Raw genomic sequence first — 11,395 nt, forward strand, 5'->3', positions numbered from 1 at the left:
GTGAAAAGGGTCTGCAGGAGAGCAGTGTGATCTGTTGAGGGAAGAATATAATTCTTTTTAGCCTGAAGTGATTGGTAAGAGACAATTTTTTAACAACAGGATGCTGCTGTCATGACCTGCATGTGTATGGGACCACCTGAAATGCTTGAAACTATATGTCCTTCTCCTGAAATGCTTGAACTGTGTGTCCTTCTCTTTTCAGGTCTGGTGTGTCCTCTGGAGGTGTCAGTCAGTTCAGGGAGTATCCAGGTTGCCCGAGGCCAAACAGCAGTATTGCCCTGCACCTTCACCACTAACGCTGCTCTCACTAACCTTAATGTCATATGGATGGTCATTCCTCTTTCTAATGCCAACCAGCCTCAACAGGTAGGTCCTTTCTCACTGGAGCATGCATTTCTTTGAGACTTTCCTTTTCCTCACCCTTTTCACACTGATTTGGATGTAGTCCCTTTGCAATGCTGAGTCCCTTGTTGTCCCAGAATATTCCCTTCATTGTTGATATACCCTCTGGATCCTACATGAATCTGATTTCTTCAATGCTTTGTTAACTGATACGCATTGTGTCCTTGGCTAGAAATGCAGTTGGAGCAGGCATACATGATACTGTACAGCTGCCCTGGATCTCTGGTGCTTTGTGTGTTTAAAAGAGCATAGGAGATGTAATCCAGGTTTTGGTGCTCTGGGTATGGGATTTGGAGGATCTGGGAGCAGCTGCAGCCTTAAACCTGTGAAATCTATGTAAAATGTGCCCAGAACACATGGCCTCCCATATATAGACTCATCTCCCCTTTTAATTCCCCTCTTACTTTTTCACTGTCTGTTGCTTATGCAAGTCCATTAGCAAGTGAGAGTCTGTCATGGTGGGCACAAGAATCATAACCTGAGATCTGCTGGCCTGGTTTTTGCCCACGTACTCTGAGCAGAATAGTGCCATTGCTCTGAAATGTATCTGTCTTGGGTCACATTGCCCCCATCACATTTGGTATTCAGTTGTGAGAACCTTCACTGAAGAGTACTTGTTCCTCAGGGATTTGGTTTGAGTACAAAGTGCTATATAAGCCATCTGATTGGTGGAGGCTGTGCAGGTTCAAAAGTTGCATTGCCTGTCATTCAGTTCATCCCAATGATCTTCAGTAAGAGTGTCAAATCATGGAAGGATCTTACTGGCTGAGACTCAGAATGATACTGTCCACTTGGAGGATGCTCTCCCATAAAGTACTCACTGACCTGCAGAAACTCTGCTTCTTTAGATCGATCCTTCCGGATGGGTAATGACTATTATATGAAGCAGGCTGGTATTGGCAATTCAGCTATGCCAGAAGACTTGGGTATCTATCTGGCCTGTTACCTCTGTGAACATTTTTGTTGACATAAATAAGGCTACAGACTGTGTTCCTCCACTATGATGGGTCTGCCTGGTACAACTGTATATTGAGGTCTGGTTATTTAGAGATGCTTTAGGAACTTTAGAAGCCCATGTTTTGCTTGCTGTTCTTCCTCCTTGCTCAGCTCCTGCAGAGTGTTGTATGAGCCTTCCTTTCTTTTCCAGGTTATTCTCTACCAAGGGGGTCAGATCTTTGGTGGTGCACCTCAGTTCTATGGGCGAGTGGGGTTTGCTGTGACAATGCCAACCACCAGTGCCTCCATCTTCATCAACAACACTCAGCTATCGGATACTGGCACATACCAGTGTTTGGTCAACAACCTTCCCGACCGAGGCGTCAGGAATATTGGAGTCATTGGACTTACTGTCCTGGGTGTGTTTATTTGGATTATGGGGGAGAGGGGTGGAATGGGGTCAAGGGGATCTTCTGTGCATGATAGTGCACCATAGCAGAGCAATATGGTAGTTTACGTTAGTGTACTGGAGCCCATAGACATCCTGTGGTGAGGGATGGGCTGCCTTGTGGGTCTTGTGGGAGTTTGTAGGCAAATAGCCTTCACATGCAGGTAGCATATAATGGAGTTTTAAAATATGGTGGAGAGAAAGCTTTTGTGGCAGCATTGTGATGTACGTGCAAAGAAGCATGAATAAAGTATGAGGGCCTCCTGGAGAGCTGAAGGGACCATAAGAGTTTTGTGCATAGCAACAGAAGAGAATGACTTTAGATCTTTGCTTCCTTTTCATGAAAGAAATTAGTACTGGATGCTCCCTGGGATGTTAAATTCTCCAGAGTGTGTGCCATTATAGGGATATGAAAACAAAACCCAACCAAAGCAAATTCTGTCTCCAGCTCTGTTAGCTTTCACCACCCTTGCTGTCTCAAAGACAGAAATGTTCCCCCTCTTCTTCTCTAAGGAGGGATTTAAGAGAACTGGGTCCTGTGAAAGCCAGCAGTAGTCTGTAATCTTGATGGGCTGGCGGGCCAGGAATCTTTGTGAATTTTCACCCCCCCCAAACCTTAATGGGTTCTTGTCTGCTGTCTCCCTTTTGTCCCCTTGTCAGCTCATGCCAGTGTCCTTGCTTTCCCCAGAAGCACGTGTCCAGAAAGAGCCTGCACTCCACTGTTTGGTCATATTTCCTGATCTGCTGTCACCTTCCCCTCTTCTCTCGCAGTTCCTCCTTCTGCCCCGCTTTGCAGAATCCAGGGGTCCCTGGACGTGGGCAGCGATATCACACTGACCTGCAGCTCGGAAGAAGGCATCCCCCGGCCAACATACCTCTGGGAGAAACTGGACAATGTTCCCAAGTTGCCCCCAACTGCCACACAAGGTGCTCGTTCTGTCGATTATCCTATTATTTCCCAGGTAACAGCCTGGGCTTTCCTTTGTCTGAGCCACCAGAGGTGGCATGGTTCACTGAGTGTCTGCCACCACTTGCATGATCACTTTATTGGAACGAAGATTCCTAGAGCCCATGGTGGACTAGGTACCCTCCAGTGGCCACTTGAATTTTCATGGGGTTTTGGTACAGAAACATGTTGCCCATTGAACAACAAGGGTCTGTTTGAATGGAAGAGAGAGAACAAGGTTGCCAGATGTTGGCATGTGGCTAGAGATTTCAGCTGCCAATTCACCTGCATTTTAAACCAAATGAAAGGCTCATAGGTTGGAAACTGGGAGAAGGGAGGCAGAATCATCCCAGGAAAATACTGCCAGCTTCTCACACTGAGGTCACTGTTCTCCAATAAGTTACTGCCAGAGCTGCCTTTCAGATGTGTATAAAAGCAAGGCTCTGGTAAGACTGGGTATTGCCCAACCCCAAGTCCTATCCACAAGATTTCTTAGCCTAGGTGTCCTGACCAAGTAGTGATAACTGTACTTTTGCCCTTTATCTTGCTGTATTTTAATAATATGCAATCATTTACATAATTCAGGTATGAGGAAAATTTGCAGAGCCAGGGGGTGGAGAGCCCAGGAATGGGAGAGCAGGGGTTCTGCAGGGCAGGACTGAATTAGCAGGTAGATCTGGGTATAGCACATCTCTTTTTTCCTCCCTTTTCTCACACAATGCTGAGACTCCCAAGCTTTCATTTGCAGAAATTAATCTATAAGAAGAAAAAGAAACATCTAGTGTAAGCTCCTTAAGACCTAATCTTGTGTGTGTGTGCACGCGTGCACAATGCTTCCATCTCAAGGTTACTTCCTAATTTATTTCTCTCTTAAGAGAGTCTCACACCAAAATTCTCTATTTGTTGGCTTTGCCTTTTCATGATTTTTCTCAAGCAGGGGGAGGGATTTAAACCCTTCTTTTCTCTCTAACTAGACCAAGTCCAGGGCACTGTCACTCTCCGAAATATCAGCACTGTGTCCTCAGGTCTTTACCAATGTGTGGCTTCAAATGCCATTGGAACCAGCACTTGCCTTCTGGACCTGCAAGTTATTGCACGTAAGTATTTTGCTGAGGGAGGCTTGGTCACCTGCTTCTGTCTTGTGACAGTAAAGTGTGTAACCATGTTTGCTGTTAGCCACATATGCCTCTCTATCAGAAGATCATTGTGCCCTGGAATGGCAACATTGCCTTTTCCCCCCTCCCAAGCCACGGTAGCTTCAAATGCTTATAGACGGCCACAGACCAGCCCTGATTTCTTCTCCATTCTCTGTTCAATTGTCCCCACAGCCCACCCCCGGAGTATTGGCCTGATTGCAGGAGCGGTAGCCACAGGTGCCGTTGTGCTTGTTGTTTGCATTGTGTTGGTGGCCGTGGCACTGTTTTACTGGAAAAATAAACACAAAGAAGAAGAAGAGGAGGAGATTCCAAATGAGATAAGGTAAGGGTCAGGGAAAGCTAGTGGTAAGGGACCTCTGATTGCCCAGAAAAAGCAGCGGCTGAAAGGAAGGCAATCAGAAATCTCACTCTTGCTAATCCTGTTTGTGCTCCCCTGGGCCAGGGGAAGATGTCCACATGTGTCCAGAAAATGGAGGGAACAATTAAGAGTGGTAACAACAGATATATTTTTTTTCAGTATTGCCTTTATTGAGAGCTTTGATTTGATGTTGTTAGCTCTGTAGGAGAGTGGCATGGTGGGGACCTTGACCATGATGCTGGACAGTTACAGCTGAAAAGCTCTGGAGATACAATTGTGATCTTCTCTGGTGTTACAGCCACAGTGTTTCCCTCTGGTAGCTTCCTGCATCTTCCCTGAGGATCAGCTTCATTGGTTGTACAATAATACTGACTGCCTGCAAAGTGCCAGTGGCTGTGACAACCACTAGTTTTGCCCCCCTTAGACACATAATCATGGGCTGTTTGCCTCAGTGCTAGGCACATGGAGCAATTAATGTGCACAGAACTGGGTCCTACAAAGAGGGATGAACAAAGGGCCAAGCAGCAATGCTGGTTTACGTTGGTGTTGTCCTTCACCTTGAATTGATGGTGTTGATCCCAGTAGGGTGTGGCGGGGGGTGGGGATTGGTGTTGGGCACATGGACGGCATCCTCCGTGTGCCCTCACACCCTCTCCTTCCCAGGGAGGATGACCTGCCACCTAAATGCTCCTCCGCCGCAAAGACATTCCATGCCGATGCATCCTCATCAGAGAACGACACCCTCACTTCCTCCAACACCTACAACAGCCGCTACTGGAATGACCCCAAAGCCAACCACGCCACAGACTCCTTCACCCGCTTCAGCAACAGCAATGATGCCCACCAGCCCCCCTTCTCCCGCTCAGGGAGCACGAGCACCCGCCCCATCTATGCCAACGGCGGCCACCCGTCCCCGGCTCCCCCTAAGACGCTGGTGGTGACGGCCAGCACAGCGCCGTCCCCTCAGGAGGTGATCCGGAGCAACGGCTCAGTCAGCAGGAAGCCGCGGCCACCGCACACCCGCTCCTACGCTGTCAGCCAGGCCACGCTGGAGCGGATTGGGGCTGTCCCTGTCATGGTGCCTGCCCAGAGCCGGGCTGGCTCCCTTGTGTAGGGCCATGCTGGCGACCAAGAGCCAAGCAAGGGGCCTCTTGTACCCAGAGGGGTGAAGAGACCCTACTCCTTCCTGAAAGGTGGCGAGGCAGTGGGGGGACACACACTTACCTCGCCCCCCTGCCCTTCCCTCCCAAGGCCACTGCCGGCCGGGGGGGGACAGCCCTGGCCATGACGCATCCCCCTGGCTGTTGGGGCTCCTTGTGCCGGTGGACGCCGCAGACGTGCCAAGGTCGGAGGAGCAGGGAGGTGGGGACATGCTCCCTGGCTGCTGGGCCCCGGCCGGGATGTGCACCCAGCCCTGACCTCAGGAGGGACTTTTGCTTTTGTTTCCCGTTGGTTTTGTTAGGGATCGATTCCATCCATTTGGGTCTTTCAGGGAGGTTTGGGGAGATATATATATATATTATTTTTTTTTTCTGTTGTTGTTGCTGTTTTATTTCCAAGAGGACGACAGCCTGCGTTGGGGCAGGGAGGGCTGAGTGGGGAGGGGTGCTGAGGCAGGGTATGCCTCAACATGGTCACCCTGGCACCCTCCCCACATCCCCGGCCCCGCTGCTGGATGAAGGAGGACAGTGGGCCGGCTGTGAAGAGGCACAGACCAGGCTGGAGGGGAGAGAGGGAGGTACAGCCACCAGCCTGGCCAAGGGGACGGCTGGGCGAGGGCGCGGACCGGGGAGTGTTTGTCTTTATTTTTTTGCAGTTCTTCCCCCACCCCAACATGCACACAAGCACACAGACACACGCACACACAGACACACACGGGTGTCACACAGACTGGGTGTTTTTCCTGCAGTAGCTCAGTACGCTGCCTGTTCATGGCTGTGGAGGATGGAGCTGAGTGCAGGATAAGGGTGTGTCGCTGCTGTTGCTGCTGTACGGCTCATGGCTTTTTCTTTTTGGGCTGTTGCTGGGTTTATTCAGGAGGCAGAGAGGAGCAGCGTGGCATGGAAGAGCAGCAGGCAGGTCCAGAGGTATCTGCTGCCCATGGGCTCCTCTGGTTCAGGGCAAGAAGCTTCAAACCCCAAAGCTTTGGTGTTTGCATGGTGGGTTTTCCTTATCGGGCTGTCCGTAGCTGGCTGGCATGGCAGGGCACATGTTGTGCTTGGGGCCCCCACATGGAGGCATCGCAGTTTTCATTCCTGCTGTCCCATGTGCAGGGACTTCCCAAATGCTGAGGCTGGCAGGATTTGTCTCCAAATCCCTTTTCTTAGAAAGAGTGAAAGCAGGGGTTTAATGGAGGGGGTAATCCTGTGGAAGCCCACGTGCTATCTCTCTGCCTCCTCTACTTCCCGCAATGTCCTGGGGTCAGGTACTGGTGGCATCTGCCAGTGGCTCTGCCATCTCCTTGCAGCCGGGGAGGTGGTTGTGCCTGGCACCCATCCTTTTTCTATTGCAACTAAATAGCCTTAATCAAAGCCAAGAGTTGAAACTGCTCAAGGAACCTGGTGCCATTTGGAGAGCTGGACTGAGGGCTGGTACTTACCTTCCTAGAGAGCATTGCCTCAAAAGGGCCATGCCTGGATGGGTATCTCAGCCCTCCTACGTAACACCAACCCTTGCACATGTAAAAGCAGTGGTGACCTCCAAAAGCACCAAAGCCCTCCCAGGTCTGCTTTTGGAAAAGCAATGGGGGGAATCACAGGTGACTTTCTGTAGCTCTCACATTGGTAAAAGGGTCTGTTTAAGCCAACAGACTCTTCCTCATCCCCACTTTCCTTGTCCTGGCACGGCTTTACTTTCCCTAGCAGTGCACAAGCCTTGGGCAGGACCTTCCATCTGAGCAGTACCTTTCAAATGCAAGCACAGACTCTGAGGAAGAGGGAGGAGAGGTGAGGGCTGGGTTCCTACATGGACACACTGGCTTTTTAGGAGGTTTGGGTCTCCCAGGCAGCACTAGGTTTGAAGCTTGGCTGAGATTTTGTGCCTTCTTTGCTTAAATTAAAAAAGAGAAGACAAAAAAAAAAGGAAAAAAAAAGTAAAATCTAACCTCCCTTCCTTCCCCCTCCTACACAACTCCATCCAGAATGGGTGCAAACCCCCATGGTGGTGCAGGCAGGTGGCTGCTCAGTGTGAGTGTGCATACAAGTTTCACTGGAGCAGTCCTCTTTCCTGCCTTTCTGCTCACTTTGCTGCTGGGTGGTAGGATTGACAGGGGGAAGAAGAGTGGCTTTAGAAACCTTAATGTGGCAGGTAAAAAAAAAAAAAGCAATCACAGAAAAGCCCAGACACATTTTCTCTGCTTTTGTAACAACCCCTGTGTGACATTTACAGGAACACTGCCCTCAGCAGGCCCTCTCCTCTACTGGGAAAGCTCTTCCGGTTCCTACCCTCCATGAGACTGTTTGCTCCTCTTTCTTTGTTCTTTCTAATTGTCTAAAATTCAATAAAACTTTATTCATATAAAAAAAGGACTTCTTACTGCTTGCTGCTGCTTTTTTTCCCTTTCTTACCTAATTCTGTAACTATAATGAATTTGGCCACTAATACTCATCCTTGATATGACTGGCAGTAAGCAGCAACTGTGCAACCAAGACCTGCACGTCATTAGGCCTGCCAGTTTGGTGGTTAACCCTGGTACTATAGCCTTGTTTTCCTCATTCATAATAGTCTGACACATTGCCCTTGAAAGTACAATTTCACAGGCTTGCAAGTCTCTACTTCTCTAGACAAAGGTGAGTTTTATTTTCTGTTTTTTTTTTTGTTTGTTTGTTTGTTTGTTTTGTTTGTTTTTGTTGTTGTTGTTTTTTTTTCCATGGGGGAGAACCTTTGCTGCTTTGAGTGATGTGGGAAAATGTTTGTAAAAAATTGCCTGACTTTGCTTGTGTGTTGGTTTTCCAATCTGAAACGTGGTGTGTTCAACCCAGATCCAAAATCTAAGGCAGTCACCGGGAAGGTCCTCATTGACTTTCATGCTTCTGAGTAAATTTGATGGGAGAAAGTGTCAGGAAGTCAACAAAAGTGCTGATCTCCATAGACAGAGCATGGAAAATTTCAGTGTCTGAGCCTTCATATTTCCAGGGCATAAGGGGACTGGGAAGCACACACTTCTTAGTCCTTATCAACACCTGCTAGCAGAAGGTTATTATTAATTAGGACAGCCTGATGTTTTGCCAAAGATTTTGCATTTTTCTCTCCATGTTTCATTTTCCCTACTTCTCTAAAATCCCCCAGATATTCTGAGAATGATTATTAAACCTGGAAACCTACAGATACAGCAGCAGTGGTAATTCAGCCCTGCTGTACATGCGTCGTGTTCTCATTCCTTGGTGTTTTTCAACACCTAGTTTAAAATACTCCTGTAAATGTGTTCTCAGCTATAGACCCTATAGTAAATGAGATGACTGCATTACCATTTTGGGAAAGTTGCTGTAGGAATCTTAATGTTTGCATTTTTCATCTTTTGATTGTGCAACCTTGATGTGACATTAATAGCATCTTTGCATTTTATTCCCATGATAGCCCTGTCAGTATTCTGCTGTACTATCCGTTTCTTGCCACTGGCTTACCCCTTACGTTATTTTTCTGCACATCTCTGTCTATTGATCTAGAGCAGAATTTCCTAAGATACAGGATAGTTTACAAGCTTTGTGCAGCACCCAGTATGCTGGAGTTTTAGCCTGTAGATTTTATGTAGTGAGGCATTGCTGCAGTATAAATATATAGCCAAAAATAATATCAGTCAGATGTGTGTCACTCCAGAGTGACTATTTACCATTTAAAAGCAAACAAAGGTACAAGCTATGATAATTGTAAGTGGAAGTCACTACTGAAATGCATGAGTTTGCTGACAGCCTTCAACCCCAGCGGTGTAGTAAGGATTGTCCAGTCCACAACAGTAGGTGCCACGGATGTTACTTTAAATGTCAATACCTATTGGTTATATCACCTTCCACCAAAGAGTATCAGAAGAAAACTTGTTCTAGCACAAGGGTTAGCTGTACATTTGAGTGTTGAGACAGAGAAACAGCCATGAGAGCATGCTTTACACTTTGACAGTGGGCATCTTTTTAGAGGTTGGTGTAGATGAGAGATCAATTTAAAACATTTGGGAGATCTGGTCTGTAGACTGCCAGAATTTTTTTTAACTTACACAGCTTTTGGACTTGGATCTGCTGATTCATCTGAACTAAAAAAAAAGTGAAATTACTCAGATGCATGCACTTCAACAAAGTCTTGCCAGAACACAGATAAGTTTCCAGAAGAAGCCAGCCTACCAGATGGTATCCCATCCAAGACTGCCTTGCTTCCCCATGAGGACCTGGGATGTTCAGGAGATCCATCCTCCTTGTGTCATGGTTTAGGTCTTCATGAAGAGTACCTCAAATCAGGGTAGCCTCAAATGACACCTAGGACTGAAGTAACTGGGTGATTGATTTGTTACTGGGCAGAGGAAATCAAACTGAAAATTCTTGATCCCCTCCCTCCACCAAAAGGAAAGATAGTGGGGGAATTTTCATGATAAATTTCTGGTTTCATCAAACACATTGGTAAGTTTTTCCAGGTTACTGGATTTTGATTGGAAGCAACATTTTGCATCTCAGCTTCTTCTGCTTTAGCAAGTGCCTTTCTGTGTCTGCACTCTAACTGGGATCTTCCCAGCCGTGGTGCTGTTGGATTGTGAACAAGTGGATGAGTCTGTGCATGTGTATGCCAACATCAAGGTACACAAAATGGTTCAGCAGATTCTGCTAAGACAGTTTTGAACATTTCTGAGACAGAGGGCAGGGAAAACTGAGGAAGCAGATCCCTTTCACATGTTTACTTCAGAGCAAACCCAACAGGCCCTCTTATTAACTCATGTGGCCTCTGTTAAAGGGAGGCCTGAAGCAGAGCTCTTGTGAGGTATATTGATGACTGAGTCGCCCTTCTCCCTGTGCTTTTTCCAAGTGCTGCTGGCCATCCTACCTGCAGCTTGTTCTCCCAATGCCAGCAAAGCAGGAGTTCCCCCACTGTGCCCTTGTTACAGCTCCGCTCTTGTGAATAAGGCAAGATGTGCTGATAAGAATCAGGAATATGGGTGCTGAGAAAGGGAATTTGGTGTCACTGAGCTGTTTCCCCTCAGGTAGGGAGTAGGTGAACATCAGGGACAAAGAAAACCTTGAAAGTAGGGAGAGTGAAAGGCTATGGCTCTTTTTTCAGCCTGCTTTCTTCCATGTCTGCCTCTGCGTGTTGCAATGCTGGGAGGATGTTATCAAGAATTACCAGGTCTGTGACCTCCTAATCACGGGAGGACACACACAAGGCATTTCCTGAGCCTGGCACTACCCCAGAGCTCTTGTTGTCTGCTGGCAGGCAGTACAAAGAAAGGTTTCATTAGGTCACCTGCACAGCCATGGAGGGGGAGTAGGAGATAATAGCAAGAGTTTTGGGCACGGATGGGTGAATACAAGTTTTGGGGGAGGAGAAACTTGGTAGCCTTGGGACTTCCCACTCTAGGGCTCTGGCATGTTTTCTTTGATGAGTTGCCATAGACAATGAGAGCTAAAAAAGCACTTTTCCTTTCCCTGAGGTAGAGGCTCCCTTGCTTTAGAGAGCACTGCTGATGTGTAGGAATGGGACAGTGCGCATTGCTAAGGATCAGACTCTTCACTAAGCCTTCTAATGCTATTTTCTGTTGGTCGTTTCTTCCTGATTTCCTCCTTCCCTCCACTTCCTCTGTAACATGTGTGAATAAGAAAGTTGGTTGGCGGGAAATTTAATCTATCTGTATTAAAAAACCCCAACCAACACAACAAATAAACAAAGAAAACCAACCCCCCCGAAACAAACAGCAGCAGAGAAGAGAGGAGATTAAGATGCAGCTTGCATGGCTGGCTGGCAAGTGATTCTTTAGCACTGGATGTAGTCTGGGTCAGCTCCCAGATTTGGACTTATTAAATCTTGGGAAGGGATGATGACTTGCTTCCAGTTGATATGGTTTTATGGGAAAACTGTTGTGGTACATGCAACACAGAGAAGCACTGGCTAAGGGGCCTGATACAGTAAAGCCCAGAGGCTCTGTAGTTTAGCTTGCTTGTATTCAAACCCACTGT

General features: G+C 47.5%; 1 protein-coding gene across 4 annotated transcripts; it reads left to right on the forward strand.

The window, feature by feature from the left end:
• The first annotated feature begins 222 nt into the window (after positions 1–222).
• On the forward strand, positions 223–5,361 carry IGSF11 (immunoglobulin superfamily member 11). 4 transcript variants are annotated; one of them, XM_074154670.1, is made up of 6 exons: positions 223–366; positions 1,550–1,757; positions 2,558–2,713; positions 3,707–3,835; positions 4,151–4,211; positions 4,911–5,361. In XM_074154670.1, exons 1-6 carry the CDS (start codon positions 328–330, stop codon positions 5,359–5,361), a joined length of 1,044 nt encoding a protein of 347 aa, XP_074010771.1. In that variant the 5' UTR covers positions 223–327. The 4 variants fall into 4 exon arrangements, with proteins under 4 accessions (XP_074010771.1, XP_074010780.1, XP_074010753.1 ...); XM_074154679.1 differs by having other exon boundaries at positions 3,707–3,758; positions 4,146–4,211; XM_074154652.1 differs by having other exon boundaries at positions 328–366; positions 3,707–3,829; positions 4,061–4,211.
• Positions 5,362–11,395: the final 6,034 nt, after the last annotated feature.

The sequence above is a fragment of the Numenius arquata genome, chromosome 1 (genome assembly GCF_964106895.1).
Source record: "Numenius arquata chromosome 1, bNumArq3.hap1.1, whole genome shotgun sequence".
Taxonomy (NCBI): domain Eukaryota; kingdom Metazoa; phylum Chordata; class Aves; order Charadriiformes; family Scolopacidae; genus Numenius; species Numenius arquata.

Excerpts from the sequence above, each read along its gene's own strand:
- IGSF11 (XM_074154652.1), top strand. The coding sequence starts at position 328 with ATGGTCATTCCTCTTTCTAATGCCAACCAGCCTCAACAG. Across the intron at positions 1,758-2,557 it reads CATTGGACTTACTGTCCTGG|TTCCTCCTTCTGCCCCGCTT; the intron begins GTGTGTTTATTT and ends CTTCTCTCGCAG. Across the intron at positions 2,714-3,706 it reads GCCCCCAACTGCCACACAAG|ACCAAGTCCAGGGCACTGTC; the intron begins GTGCTCGTTCTG and ends CTCTCTAACTAG.